Genomic DNA, 16,855 nt, shown 5'->3' with positions numbered 1-16,855 from the left:
CCGGGGAGTGCACCTGTACCCATAATTGTAATTACAGTCAACAGCATGTTGGTATACTATACTATTCACACTTTGCTAAGAATCAAATCATGGATTCAACAGAAAGTTATGATGTGGGGTCAAATTTGGTTTAAATATTTAAGCTTATTGTAAGCATGGATCCTAGGTTTCAGTATGTCATTTCATCTTGTGGAACCCATACCTGCTATTGACAGGTGTTGTGTACTTGTCAATGACTCGTTCCATGATTTGCAAAATGGCTGATTGGTACCATGACAACCATTTTTATGGTTACTCATGTCTCAAGTGCATAAGGTTAGATTAAAGTGACTGTTTGCCAAAAGAAGGGTTACCATATTATTATTTTTAAACTTATCCTATCTCACGGTATGCACCTCTCTTGTTCTTGTACGACCATGTGTGGAAACGTACTGTAGGCTAAGTTGAATCAAACTTTCTGGCCTCTGACCCCTGACCTCTGCCCCCACTCCATGGCAGCACCTGTCAATCATCTCCATAAGCGTGCATATACAATTTATGTTAAATTTTCCAAATTTATTCAGTTTTAAATGGATACAATTTCAAATCATAAATCTATGTTTAAGTAAAGTTGTGAATATTTGTGATCCTCAGCAAAGTGTGAGTAGTATAGTTCAGGAGGGGTCCCTAGGGCGTTGAGGGATGGTGGGGGGGCAGTTTTTTTCACTTTGTGATTGAATGTCAATCGTCGATTGCCTACAAATGTGGATTGTTGTTGACACATGTCATTGTATCCCAACGACATAGATCAATACTCATGGTGTTGATCACTGGATTGTCTGGTCCTTATTTACAGACTGCCACCATACAGCAGGAATATTGCTGAGTGCAGCATTAAGCAACAGCCAAACAAACAATCGGTGGATTGTACTTTCCACATTTAGGTGGGATATTGGTGGGATATGCTATCTTATCCTACCGGGTACCCAGTCACAACTTGGTAAGCAGAGGCTAAGTCACTCACAGGGGTGGAAATAACTTTAAAATTGCTAGTATACTCTGGTACAGTGGCACATGTAAAATCACTTGCCCTGTTATTTTTTCCACTATACCGGCCGATTTTCTTGTTGATCTGTTAAATAAACAACATAAGTAACATTGGAAAGTCAACTGGACACCGGTACAACGTGATATACAAATTAGATTGCCCGACAGAAAACAACACTGGACTCGGACGTCGGGCAATGGGTTATTTCCACCCCTGACTCACTACTTGTGCTGCAGAGTAGGATATGATGGAAGTCCTAGAAACTCTCAGAAGTCAAGTTCTTGAACACGGTCTTTTCCCTCTCCCCTACCCCCTCCATCATTGCTTGATTGTGTTGTACAGTACATTATATGTCACCACAATTGCCCAGTTTATGTAGCATGATGCTAACAACAGCAAATCAGACAAAATACTCTGGATAGTGAGGATGCTTCCAAGAAAAGTGTTTATAGGAAATAAAAAGATTTCTATGATTCATATCCAGTTTAACGATATTTTGCAACATATCAGAGTGTAACATACACTCTTCATATGGACTCCTGCTGTGCTGGGAAATGTCCTGTTTGACCGAGTCAAGCTGTTAGTGTCCAGTGTTGGGAATGTGATGAATCATCCTTATATTGGATGTTAGTGATTGTTGAAGTGGAAAATCAATACGATATATACACAATTGCTGAATATATAATTGGACCAAACTCATATGCCTATACAGCTGTCATAAAGCATGATCTAATGTCTGAGGACTTCTTCTTCATCATCATCATCATCATCATCATCATCATCATCATCATCATCATCATCATCATCATCATCATCATCAACACCATCATCATCATCATCATCATCATCATCATCGCCACCACCACCACCACCACCATCATCATCATCATCATCATCATCATCAACACCATCATCATCATCATCATCATCATCATCATCATCATCATCATCATCATCATCACCACCACCACCACCACCACCACCACCACCATCATCATCATCATCATCATCATCATCATCATCATCATCATCATAGGGGCGGTGGGGTAGCCCAGTGGTGAAAGCGTTCGCTCGTCACGCTGAAGGCCTGGGTTCGAATCCCCACATGGGCACAATGTGTGAAGCCCAGTTCTGGTGTCCTCCGCCATGATATTGCTGGAAGATAGCTAAAAGCGGCGTAAAACCATACTCAGTCAGTCAGTCATCATCATCATCATCATCAGTGCTGCTATACTAGATCCCTTTCATTCTTAAACATTAGGTTGAAGTTGCAACACATGCTGCAGGATATACGACTGGTGATTCTGTAGAGTTTTATATACCAATGACCTCAGTCCCCAACAACCAATGCAGCATCTCTCTGGATGTTTGTTCTAGGGATCCTGTGTTTGTTTCAGATTGGGACTTCAGAGTACGTCCAAATATTTGTTCAGTTGGTTCTTTTTCGTTGAAGGTGTCCCAATTTTAGTATCCTGTATTTGTTTTTCCATGTGACTTTGGGGCAGAATAAGTCCTCATTTATGGTATTATTATTTGCTTAGCTGGTATATTTTGGTTGAATATGTCTCATCTTTAGTAGCCTGTATTTGTTTTTCCATGTCATGTTGTGGGCAGAATGTTGCTCCATGTGCCCTATGTTTGTTTCTCTGTGGAAAGTTTGGCCAGTACAGGTGGTTCCACGTTTCCTATGTTTGATTTTCCTAATTAAATTATTAAGTATCCAATGTTTGTTTCCATGAGGAATTTTGTTAAGATGAATAGGTCCCAAGGATTCCCAGTTTGTTTCTCTGTGGGAAGTTATTGGTAGATTATGTCCAGATATGCTATGTTTGTTTCTCCATGAGATGTTTGGGGTAGATAGGTCCCAAATATCCTCTGTTTGTTTCTCCATGAGATGTTTGGGGTAGATAGGTCCCAAATATGCTATGTTTGCTTCTCCATGAAACATTTGGGGTAGAATAAATCCCAATATGCTATGTTTGTTTCTCCATGAAAAGTTTGGGGTAGAATAGGTCCCAAATATGCTATGTTTGTTTCTCCATGAGAAGATTGGGGTAGATAGGTCCCAAACATGCTAGGTTTGTTTCTCCATGAGAAGATTGGGGTAGAATAGGTCCCAAATATGCTATGTTTGCTTCTCCATGAGAAGTTTGGGGTAGAATAGTTCTAAAATATGCTATGTTTGTTTCTCCATGAGATGTTTGGGGTAGAATAAATCCCAATATGCTATGTTTGTTTCTCCATGAGATGTTTGGGGTAGAATAAATCCCAATATGCTATGTTTTTTTCTCCATGAGAAGTTTGGGGTAAAATAGGTCTAAAATATGCTATATTTGTTTCTCCATGACACTCTTTGGACAGAAAATATCCCAATAATACCTTGCTGGATCTCCTGTGGGGAGCTTTGGTAGAATATGCGCCTATAGTATCCAGTGTTTGTTACCATGTGGGAAGCATGGACACATGCTCATACTATCAATCACTAGTTTGTTAGTGGAGATGTTCAGTTAATGTATAATAAAGCACATTACCAATAGTACAAGCCCCAGCATATCCCACACTGTCATATCAATGCGTACATGCTTCCTTCTAACTTTTCTTAATATTCTGCAGCTTCATTACTTTTAACACATTTCATATCTTCCAACTAGATTAACCCCTTATTCTTGGATTTCTATACATATATATTACTATATATTATCATTGTATTGGTGCTATGTTTGTATTTTCATGTCTGTGCTGTGTTTGTGTGCTGTATTTTAGTATTTAAATGTTTAAACAAAAGTTTTCAAAAATCACAATAAGCAATATTTGAATATTCAACTGTGTATTTGAATATTCTCAGGTTAAAGTATTTGGATATTCTCATGAATATGTGAATGTGATAAATATTATTTGAACATTTACTGGAGAGTTATATTTGAATGTTGTCATGTTGAATATTTGGAAACCTGTGTAGGGAGTGACTGGTGCTGAATAGGACTTTGTCCCCATTCTTGTAAACATGAAATGAAGATTATGATCTAATCTGCTAATGGCAGTAATGTTTGTTCATGCTGTCAGTCACTGGTTTTCAGTCAGAGACTCTATGATTGATGGGTTGAAATGATGATGTAGCTGGTATATTACTGACAGCAATGTCGAACAGTCCATTCTCTCAGTGACTCCACCTGTAACAATTTTCTTAGCTCACCTGACTGAAAGTCGAGTGAGAATTTATGTTGTGGCAAGCTCCATCTATCTGTTCAATGTTAAGTTTTACATCATTAGTAGCTCCTCTAATCAACATTGCCTTTGAAACTGATGCATAAATATCCTTCTAAGGATGTTTCTAAACTCTGCTCACAGAATTCAAATATAATTTTACAGTCCCAAAACTGCACCACAACAGGCTGTTGTTGTTCCTATGGTATGCGTTATTATTGGTTTTAACACTAGATTTAAAAGAAGTATAAACTACACTGAGGTAATGTCCCTCAAAAACTGCTTGCCTCTGTTGAACATACAGTCAAATCCCGATGAGTCGAATGCCGGCGTCTCGAATATTATGCATAACTCGAAGTACCTGTCGGTCCCGACCATTCCCTGTTATAGTTGTCATCATTTGAATACCGGTTACACGAATTCGTCTCATAAATACACACGATGACTCGAAAAGGAAATTTGGTCCCATGAGATTCAAACAACAGCAATCTTGTATACATAAGCCGAAGTCAGTCAATGAGAAGTTGATTGGTGTAGCAAACTGATCCAATTAAAAAACCAGCGCGGCTCACACCTTTCCGTCATTGACGGGTGAGTTCAAAAGGCAGATTAGTGCTAATCAGACTGGAACTGATAAGGTGCCCCTATTAGTTATATGGAAATCATTAGATAAACAAATGCTTAGGCGGAAAAATTAGGACTGGATCATCTTTTTTCTACCCTCATAAGCATACTTATGTCTCGAATACATCGATAAGTCGAATTTATTACTTGGTCCCCAGCGATTCGACTCATCGGGATTTGACTGTACTCTTCATAATTTTACTCCAGTCAGTTGCCACAAAGACGTTCACGCGAAGCGATATCATGTCATTTTCTTCCATCCAGATTTTCAATATTCCATTTAAAACATTATCCAAAATGTTTGGTCTCTAGTCGAAAAGGATACAAACTAACAACATTTCACTGTTTATGGATTTCATCACACTAATGACTAAGAGTGCCCAGTTTAACCATGAAAGTTCCCTAAACCTATGTTCCAGTTTCAGTAAAAATTGCAGTTGAAGATAATAGGTTCCAGCAGAGACCATATAGATCTATTATATGGTCTCTGGTTCCAGATGTTAGGGATGGGTTTAAGCTAACATGAGTTGTCTCCCTTCATCAACTGACTGAATAGGGCAGTAAAATCCTCTACAAGATATGTTTTGAATTTCATTCACAAAATCTTTGCCACATCTCTAACAGCGAAGTAGCGTTAGTCGTTTTACATCAAACTTAAAGCAAAGCAAGATAATTTTGGAATATTTGTATATTTTAATCTTCTAAAATTTTAACAAGTTTTACAAAACATTTATAAGATCCTATCAATTTTACTTTTGTAATTGTTCTGTTAAGTCTTGTCATCACTGTTGACTGCTATGTTATGTTTTGACTTTTTAGATAAGTAACCTGAATAAACAATCATTGATATCTGCCTCAGAAATAATTTATGGAAACTGATGTTTGTATTTGCAGAAAAAGTATGCAAGTGCTCACTCGGGAACTAGTCGTGGGACTGGCTTCAGCCGTGGTGGTACCGGTAATCAGAGATCCGCCAGACCATATGTTGATGCTGACAGGTGTGTGTGTATAGACTTTCTGACTACATGTACTGCTTATTTGTTGTTGGTTAGCATTTTGTTTGAGGCTTTAAAGGTCACATGCAACCAAAAAATCAAACATAATTAAAACACAATTATCACTTATTCATGACATATAATATACATTGTTGGTTATGAAAAAACATATAAACAAAATTATAAGCGTACAATCGCAAATCAAAAGTGCAATATTGTGTACTTCGGTTTACTTCCCAAGAAACGAAGCAGCCGGGATACCGAACCCAGTCAGAGCGAGTGGGTGTGTACTCAAGTGTAACCGCTGGTTCATTTGCAGATGTCCTCACAGCTATTGTGTGTGTATATATAGAGATGTTGGGTTTTGTAAATACATGCTCATTTTTTGTGTATAACATTTTGCAATCAACAGACATCATAACATGTCATGTGTTCAAGTATCACACCTACCTGTCTGTGTAATTACATAATGTGACAGAGACCGAACTCGGGCCATAAATCAATGCATTTTGTTTATGGTGTATAGCCTGATTGGTGTTAGTTCAAATTGCATGTGGTCAGTGATAGCAGCTGTGTATTGAATATTGTCATTAGCAGACAGGCAGGCAGACACACAGGTGTCAATAAAACAAGACATTGAGTTTTGTCTGTGACAACGACATATCTATATCACAGTTAGAAATTCTGTCAACGCTAAATAATGACATTGCTTTTAAGTATCGAACTGAGAAAGTGACTTGGTAAGAAGAACGTGTTGTGAAATAGACAAATGAAATTATATAAACAGTTTATTTACTGTCATAACATATAAAAAGCTCGCGCCTGTGAGATATCAACAAAACATTAGAAAAATAGCTCACACCAAAGCCTTCACCGAGTATTCACCGGACAACCCGCTTCCGAGCTGGGCGAACCTATTTCACTGCTCACATGCTATGAGCGCAGCCCAGCTGTTGAAACCCGTTTTCCCAGAAAAGTCGGGGGAAAATTAGTGAAACGTTTGAACTCACGATTTTGCGCGTTTTTTTTCATCGCGTTATTTTTCAACTTTATAAGTTGAATTTGCATTTTTGACGATTTGTTTCGGTAAGTCCATACCGAAAGGTATCAGAATCTGCAAAGTTGTGTTTTACGTTGCATGTGACCTTTAAGGTTCTCTTTATATTTGATTTTTCTCATCATTTACTATACGGTATTATTATTATATAATTATTGATGTCAAAAAGTTATTCTTTCTGAGACATTCTTCTAAATGGTCATGTGTCATTGTTTTGGCACATGTGAAAAAAATAAACAAGATGGAAAACAACCCCTAGATTAGTAAGACATCACTGTCACTGTTCAGGGTTTTGTGAAGATATTATTGTATTAATGTTGGTTACTGAGCAATGGTACCTTGTACCCATGATTTGAAATATTTGCATGTAGCTTTACATTTCATAGCTCATCTCATGTTAAAGCTGTGTCTACATAAGGTCATGGTCAGCTTGGAGGGTATCCTGAAACATGGTTGTATCGCCAGTAGCCAGTTACAGCACGTTTACTAGTAGAAACCTGAGACTTGTTGGATCATAACAAATGGTCTTGGTGATGGTCACAGTCTGAAAGTAAAGCTGTTTTGATTTATATTTTACAAGTTTGAAGCAAATTAAACAGATGGAGATGAAGGGTCTATATTCATTTTTTTAAAGCACTTGCAAACCCCTCAGGCAGGAATTTTGACAGTATGTTGTCTGTTTTGGAATGATCACCTTGTACTGGAATCATATCACACATAGTGCATTCATATTAAATAGGCATTTTAAAATCATATTGTCCATGAGAAGTGCATTCGTGACCAACTTGTGTTTAAATGATTCCCGGGACAAGCCAAATAGCGACTCGTGCCCCTATGGAAGGATTTCATATTGGCGTAGGAACATCAGAACTACTTTAAACACGATAACTTTATCCCTGTTTGATTCTACTGGTACTTGACCATTTCTGTGTAGTGGTTAGAGCGTCCTCCTGGAGAGCGGAAAGTCGCGGGTTTGATCCCTGACCGCGTCATACCACAAGACGTTAAAAATATGGTACTTGTTGGTCCCTGCCTGGCGCTTGGCATTAATGGATACAACAAGGACTGGTCGGCTCGGAGTCAGTATAATGTGTCTGAGTGGGGTATTCATGCTTCACTGCGGCATGGTATCTCAGTGGGCTAGCACTATAAAACCAGCTTCAGTCTGGGCTAGTACAAGCAGCCGCACATACACATAGACATGCATGCACGTCGTCATATGAGCGAAATATTCTCAAGCACGACGTTAAACCCAATTTCACCTCACCCTCCACTGGTACTTAATATCACCGAAGCACTCGTACATTGTATTGCTGTTTTTTGTTTTTGCTTATTTATTCTGAAGTACTAAACCTCTTTGATACAACTAAAAGAAGGATAAAAACATATTTTTAAAGACATATTCTGACGTAACTATTACCAGCTTTTCACCTTATATTTCCAATTATATATTTCTAAATAGGGTGTGATAATCACAAATGAGATTTGTTTTATTGAATGTGCAAATAAAATATAAAAAGATTCAGGTACATTAAATCCCAAAGCAGATACTCAAAAACGCCTTTAAAATATTTCTCAGACTGAACATTCATGTAACCTTGCTGTCATATCCATGGTGGAATTTTAAATGAATTCGCTGAATAAAAAAATGAATGACCAAACACAAGTCAGACTAAAATATGTGTCCGATGTGAAAAAATATATGCCCAATGTTAATGATTAAAGTTCATTAGTTACAGATATAATATGATTGTTTTGAATCTCATAGCGATTTACATTTCCTAAAATTGATGGAAGCGCACGTACAATCTCCAAAACAAGCCCGCAAGATCATCAGAAATACACTCAATTGGACCCTTGAGAGTCGTTGTGTCAACAAACGCACGTGCATGTATTTGAATCTCTCACCGTCATGTGCATTATCCTTACTAAAATCTACATGACGCAACACAGTTCTGTTAGCTACATTCTTTGTACTTTTAATATGACAATACATATTTTCCATGATTTTGTAAACAAACACATAATGCCATAATTGATTTAAGTACTGGGAATTATTTTTATCAAAGCATCGCACTCATTACGTGCGTTCTGATTGGTTTGTCGTATTTTCGCATATAACAAGCATAGAGATGGGGACGAGTCTTCTTGGAGGTTATGGAAAGGGGCAAGTGATGACGAATGTGAGAAGTTGTGAAGTTAAAAAGATTGGGGAAACAATCCAGATGGAAGCAAGGCAATCATGGACAATCTCACTTGTGACATTTATGTGTCAAAAGTTCCTAGATATTTATTCACTGTCATAAACATGTTATTTACTTTTTTTAGATGTCTTCGCACCAGTAAGGGTGACTGCTTAATGTGAACTGTAGGAACATATAATGCTTTCTTCTCAAAAGGTGGAAGATTTCTTATGGACACTGACCCACATTTTATTCCCCATCTCTACGTGTAGGTTATTTCCAAGTGATACAGTAGTTATCCCAGACATACAGTAAGGAATGTTATCAATGTAATATATTATCAAGAATGGGTCACATTATTTCATCAGTATGCAAAATTACAAATGTGTGAAATGATCTGAGCCCTATTGTTCTTGCAACTGTTTCTTTTCATTCTGATAAAGCTCTAACAGCAGGATCAGTTGCTCAGGCTGACAGATGTCGTATCCCGATGCTTATGATGTTGATCACTGGATTGTCAGCTATTTACAGACAGTCACTATATAGCTGGAATGTCGTTGGGTGTGGCGTTAAGTACCAAACAAAACAAATCCGTCCAACAAGTTCTCTGTTTTTTGACACAGCCAGTGTTTCCACTTGCATTTTTTACAGCTGGACATTGTGACCGGCTAGCATTTCAAATACCGGTCATTTGTAAATTTTACAGGTCAAGTGATCATGCTTTTCATCGTGTGCAACACCTTGCACCCTAGTAACCAATCAAAAATGTAGAGGGTATTGCAATGCATCAATGCCACTATCTTTAGCCTGGGGTTTTCCAAACTGCTATTTTTTTATTTGACAACACCTTGATGACATTGTGAAAACGTAATCTTTTTCGAGGAGAAATAAAATTGACAGAGGTAATTAGAAAATTTACAATTTGCCGAACACGATGGCCGACAGCCTTTGAAATTACTGGACATTCTAACTTTGTACCAGTCAAAGTCCGGTATATACCACATAACAGACACACTGACAGCCAAGTACTTGGGTTTTTCACTGATAGCAGAGATGTATGAAGCGAACCTTGAGTTGTATTTCACATGATGGACAATATTGACATACACCTGCTGGCCTGTTCTCCACCAAGGAGATAAATATAGTATTTTTAAACTTATCCTATATCACGTTTTGCACCTCTCTTCTTTTTCCACGACCATGTGTGGAAACGTGCTGTAGGCTAAGTTGAATCAAAACTTCCTGGCCTTCATAGAAGAAGAAGAGAGGTGCATACCGTGAGATAGGATAAGTATATAAATATACAATTAGTGTAAAATTTTCAAGTTTTTTCTTTTGAGGTGTTTAAACATAGACTCAGTACGTGTAAACATCATTTGGAACAGAATGTTTTAATGATTTGTTAAATCCACCAAATATTTTCAATACCTCTCACTTTCTGCACCGGTTGTACAGAGTGTAGTGGCTTGAGTGCTTTATCACAAATGACCAATGCCCATTGGGTCTGACCATTTAATTGTGTTCCAGTTGTCAGGATTCCATTTGATGCAAGGGGGTGGCGAGGTAGCCTAGGTTAAGTGTTTGCTCGGCACGCTGAGGACCTGGGTTCGATTCCCCACATGCCTATTTCTGGTGTCACCCGCTATGATATTGCTGGAATATTTCTAAAAGTGGCGTAAAACTAAACTCACTCACTCATTTCATGCAAGAGATAAAATCACCACACTAATTTAGAGAAAAGAGGAATATAACCTTACAAAGGGAGACTACTTTTGTCTCCCTCTAATAAGCAACCAGTACCATCAGGCCTATATAATTACAGTGCTTCTGTTTGATTCTCTAACCCAGGATGATTCTGTGTTGATCAAGGTATAGCCTAAGTTAACCTAGGTTCACAGTGTAGTCTTACTAACAGATTTATAACATGGGTAACTGAAGACCAGTTCTAACCTGGATCTACCCATGAAGATCCTGGTTAGAACTGGCCTTCAGTAACCCATGCTTATCGTAAGAGGCGAACCCATAAAGATCCAAGTTAGAACTGGTCTTCAGTAACCCATGCTTGTCGCAAGAGGCGACTAACAGGATCTGGTGTTCAGGTTTGCTGACTTGGTTGACACAAGTCATCGTATCTTAATTGCATGGAACGATGCTCTTGATGTTGATCACTGGATTTCTGGTCCAGACAGGATTATTTGCAGACCGCTGCCATATAGCTGGAATATTGCTGAGTGCGACGTAAAACCAACCAACCTATAACATACTTCAGTTAACCCAAGCTGACTTCCACAGAATCCCATATTCTGGTTAGCAGTCCCCAAGTGGCATCATCATTTAGGCAAATTAGTTATATTTCGTGATTCATTTGGAAGCATTAGTCACTTCAACAAGCATTTCAATCAATACAATTAACTTAATATTGTTAATATTATATGGTTTTTAGTTGTTGTTGTTAAATTTGGGTCACTAAGTCAGCGGGCCTGATCCCCTGATCCCAGTTTTCCTTTTGGTTATTGCATAGTATTATATATATTCTGATATGCATCAGAGAATTTAAATTTCAGTTTTGGTTTGTATACTTTTCACACGGAAAATCAAAACAAAATGATGATAGTTTGTTAAGTAACTTAGATTTTGGAGGCAGACGTTATGACTCTTTTTTCTGATGTTTTCATTACATTGTGCGATGAAATGAATGTTTGATCATGAACCAATTTGGAGCTAGATTGTGATTTATCGGTATCTTTTCTACCCAAACAGACTGTAGTCACTACAGTTACTCACTTGGACCTCTTGGTTTCCATAGTAACTGACCCTTTAGTTGCTATAGTTACTGAACCCTTTAGTTAATTTCTTTTGTTACTGACAACATGTCTGAGTTCCCCATAGTGTTACCAAGTCTTACATTACTTTGTACTTTGGTTCCTCAACTGTTACTTACCACTTTCTTTCACTGATGCTGTCACTCTTGCAGCCTGCAAGAACTTCTGGAACTACCGAGGGAGATTCTCATGAGCGTTCTTGAACATGCCAAGGAAAGGTCAGTTCTTACTTTTAATATTTCTTTTGTGCTGCAAACAAACCTTCAAATGATAAAAATGTTTATGTTGTATTTAATTTGTCTTTTACTTTTTCTCATGTATAAAGTACAGCCAGATTTGGGGGATGTATGAGGAGGTGGGATTTTAGGGATGAGATGAGACAGAGTGATACCAAGGCAAAGTTCTGCTGCCCAGTTTATGAACTGAACAAGAAATTCTACCAGCTGCAGGATCAAATCTTTGCCGTATAAAGATGAAACACAAGAACACGTTTTCGCTATAAAAATGTTTCAGTATAAATGTTTTTGCCCAGAAATCCAGATGTGTAAGCTATCTTTTGAAAAAGTCACTTGTCTTTGGTTCTTGTAATGTACTGACTTTGTCATTTGTTTGTTTGTTTGATTGATAACCAGGGCCTAGATTTTCGAAGTTCTCTGAGTGCTAAGATTGTCGTAAGTTATGTTAATGTATGGCACTTGCGACTATCTGAGCGCTAAGAGAGCTTAAAAAATCTAGGCCCAGGATCTGGCATGGACCCTTTATTTTTGTTTATTTGTTTGTTTGTTTAATAACCACGATCTGGCATGGACCCTGCTTAGGATGTTGGTTTGGTTTTGTTTGTTTGGGATAACTTCATTGCAACAGCAGGGCTCCAGATAAGGGGCGTATGTATGTATAAAAAATATGCACGATACGGTAGGAAATAATTTAGAAAACGTAGCACATACGCACGAAAAAAATGCTGTACGGTCTTGGAATCATTTACAGACGTATATTTATCTGAAAGAGTGTTGTTTTATTGTTTCTTGACCTGTTTACACAAGAGTAGCAATGTTGTGGTGTATATATGAAACGAAACACAGGATTACTGATACGCCATTAAATTCCATTCAGTACTCAAAATGTACTCTTAAGTTTATCCAGTACTCCTATATTGAAAAAATAAGGAGTACGTACTCCTGATGTTGAAAAAATTATCTGGAGCCCTGCAGCAGGATACGATATTGATAGATGCAATCACCATTCTGCCAGAGGGATTTCACCTCTTGTTATCTGAACTACTACTGGTCTGCTTTCCCAGATAAACTAATCTAATTTACATTTAATTGTTTGTAGACATGGAAACTCATACTAACATAATCATATTCACCTATCGGCAGTGAAACAGTTCTATTTTTGTGGTAATTTTACACTCTACCACCACGCTCTACCACCATGTATAGTGTACTAAAGCACACTTTCGCCCTGAACTATTATAGTTAAAGTACGAGGACGCTTGCGTCCAAGTGCTTTAACGTTATAATAGTTCAGGGCGAAAGTGTGCTTTAGTACACTATACATGGTGGTAGAGCGAACTGTATTTCTTTTCTAAGATGCCAAATTTAATACTTTCTAAGGATAATTACAATTAATTTAAGGCAGAAAACAAACGACGGTGTCGGTGACCTAAATTAAGAATCCTCGCACAGGGCTAACTGGCGTGCTGTACTATTGATGTGTCTGCCCCCCTACATTAAGACGAACGTTACCAGAAAAAAACAAATGATAACAGTTTGATGACGGTTTATGTTCGGATTAAATATCTTCTCTTAATTATTTTAATTACATCTGTGATTAACGTAAACCATATGGGGCAATATGAACGTCGCATTTCTACTACCAACGTAAGTTTAGATCAGTTCATCCAGATGAAGCTGAGTAGTCAAGCGACATTCCACGATTGCATTGTGGGAATGTAAACATTGCGAACGTTACCATGTTGCTGAAAACTTGTGAGTCCAATTGAGACATTTTAACCGTCGTAAAACATAAATGTAATGTTTCCACCAGTGATGTTATCTGTGTGAAGCAACTGCAAACCAAGAAACGGGATGCAACGGAGTAGTTTACTGTAGGAGGCCGTACGAGGCGATGACAACTGACATGCATCGTGATGTCACTTACATTAATATTGTGACGTAATGTAAAATGGTTCGATTACGAGCGAGGGGGCAGACTAGAATGGCGCAGTGACGCCACTACATTGTGACATAATGCAAAAAGTGCACATTATCGTCTCATAAAGTATTGTCGGCGCCTTTGATCTTTCACCGAAGCATCTTAGAAACAGTAGTAACTACACAAATATTCTACTAAACAGTCAAACAACTATAGCAATTTAAGCATATATTAATTTTGTCTCCATTCTGTTAGGATACTTACCCATGAATTATTTGCTGCAAATAGTTTCATTTTGAGCATTATTCCGGTGACACAAAGTTAAAGATAGCCATCAAATTTCACCTTCACAAGCAAAATAAATTCTGTGCAGGATCATGATTGAGTGTGTTTGGCTTTATGCCACTTCTAGGGTGGTGGGGTAGCCTAGTGGTTAAAGTGTTCACTCATCACGCCGAAGACCCAGGTTCCATCCCCCACATGGGTACAATGTGTGAAGCCCATTTCTGGTGTCCCCCGCTGTGACATTGCTGAACTATTGCTAAAAGCGGCGTAAAACCAAACTCACTCACTCACTGAGACATTGTGCCATGTGTAGCAATATTCCAACAGGGGACTCCAGAAATGGGCTTCACATGTTGTACCCATGTTGAGTGAACGCTTTTGCTTCCAGTTTGCAGAACTCCGCGCATTGATAGGTGTTGCTGTTTTAGTGATAATATATGTCAACGCAGTGCTTCCAGTTAGCAGAACTCCGCGCATTGAAAGGTGTTGCTGTTTTAGTGATAATATATGCCAAAGCAGTGCTTCCAGTTTGCAGAACTCCGCACATTGATAGGTGTTGCTGTTTTAGTGATAATATATGTCAACGCAGTGCTTCCAGTTAGCAGAACTCCGCGCATTGAAAGGTGTTGCTGTTTTAGTGATAATATATGCCAAAGCAGTGCTTCCAGTTTGCAGAACTCCGCACATTGATAGGTGTTGCTGTTTTAGTGATAATATATGTCAACGCAGTGTTTCCAGTTTGCAGAACTCCGCACATTGATAGGTGTTGCTGTTGTAGTGATAATATATGTCAACGCAGTGTTTCCAGTTTGCAGAACTCCGCACATTGATAGGTGTTGCTGTTGTAGTGATAATATATGTCAACGCAGTGTTTCCAGTTTGCAGAACTCCCGCACATTGATAGGTGGTGTTGCTGTTGTAGTGATAATATATGTCAGCGCAGTGTTTCCAGTTTGCAGAACTCCAGCACATTGATAGGTGTTGCTGTTTTAGTGATAATATATGTCAACGCAGTGTTTCCAGTTTGCAGAACTCCGCACATTGATAGGTGTTGCTGTTTTAGTGATAATATATGTCAACGCAGTGTTTCCAGTTTGCAGAACTCCGCGCATTGATAGGTGTTGCTGTTGTAGTGATAATATATGTCAACGCAGTGCTTCCTGTTTGCAGAACTCTGCGCATTGATAGGTGTTGCTGATTTAGTGATAATATATGTCAACGCAGTGTTTCCAGTTTGCAGAACTCCGCACATTGATAGGTGTTGCTGTTGTAGTGATAATATATGTCAACGCAGTGCTTCCTGTTTGCAGAACTCCGCACATTGATAGGTGTTGCTGTTTTAGTGATAATATATGTCAACGCAGTGTTTCCAGTTTGCAGAACTCCGCGGATTGATAGGTGTTGCTGTTGTAGTGATAATATATGTCAACGCAGTGCTTCCTGTTTGCAGAACTCTGCGCATTGATAGGTGTTGCTGATTTAGTGATAATATATGTCAACGCAGTGTTTCCAGTTTGCAGAACTCCGCACATTGATAGGTGTTGCTGTTTGATAGTGATAATATATGTCAGCGCAACGCAGTGTTTCCAGTTTGCAGAACTCCGCGCATTGATAGGTGTTGCTGTTTTAGTGATAATATATGTCAGCGCAGTGTTTCCAGTTTGCAGAACTGTCGCGGATTGATAGGTGTTGCTGTTGTAGTGATAATATATGTCAACGCAGTGTTTCCAGTTTGCAGAACTCTGCGCATTGATAGGTGTTGCTGTTTTAGTGATAATATATGTCAACGCAGTGTTTCCAGTTTGCAGAACTCCGCGCATTGATAGGTGTTGCTGTTGTAGTGATAATATATGTCAACGCAGTGCTTCCTGTTTGCAGAACTCCGCACATTGATAGGTGTTGCTGTTGTAGTGATAATATATGTCAACGCAGTGCTTCCTGTTTGCAGAACTCCGCACATTGATAGGTGTTGCTGTTTTAGTGATAATATATGTCAACGCAGTGCTTCCAGTTTGCAGAACTCTGCGCATTGATAGGTGTTGCTGATTTAGTGATAATATATGTCAACGCAGTGCTTCCTGTTTGCAGAACTCTGCGCATTGATAGGTGTTGCTGATTTAGTGATAATATATGTCAACGCAGTGCTTCCAGTTTGCAGAACTCCGCACATTGATAGGTGTTGCTGTTTTAGTGATAATATATGTCAACGCAGTGTTTCCAGTTTGCAGAACTCCGCTCATTGATAGGTGTTGCTGTTTTAGTGATAATATATGTCAGCGCAGTGCTTCGAGCTTGTGATACAACAGTTCAATGTTCAAACAGTAATTGTAATAGTAATAGTAATAGTCCACTTATATGGCGCTCATATCCAGGCAAATTACCTGCTTACGGTGCTACGTACATTACTATCCCCTGTCATAGGACACTATCGTACTTTCCGATACTTGGGGAACATACAGCCATGCTGCCTGTTAGGCTCAATGAACTTAACACTCACATTG

The 16,855-nt window shown here is 38.5% G+C and overlaps 1 protein-coding gene across 1 annotated transcript in view; it reads left to right on the top strand.

The window, feature by feature from the left end:
• Positions 1 to 16,855, top strand: part of LOC124278846 (flocculation protein FLO11-like) — a 49,291-nt gene that overhangs the window by 5,425 nt on the left and 27,011 nt on the right. Inside the window, 2 exon segments of the mRNA XM_046714624.1 lie at positions 5,750 to 5,853; positions 12,065 to 12,130. Coding sequence (XP_046570580.1) covers positions 5,750 to 5,853; positions 12,065 to 12,130 — 170 coding nt within the window.

This window comes from Haliotis rubra, unplaced genomic scaffold (genome assembly GCF_003918875.1).
Source record: "Haliotis rubra isolate DU_JTF1 unplaced genomic scaffold, ASM391887v1 Scf242, whole genome shotgun sequence".
In the NCBI taxonomy this organism is placed as follows: Eukaryota; Metazoa; Mollusca; class Gastropoda; order Lepetellida; family Haliotidae; genus Haliotis; species Haliotis rubra.
The sequence above is the reverse complement of the archived record's forward strand: the minus strand, read 5'-3'. Positions and strand labels throughout refer to the sequence as shown.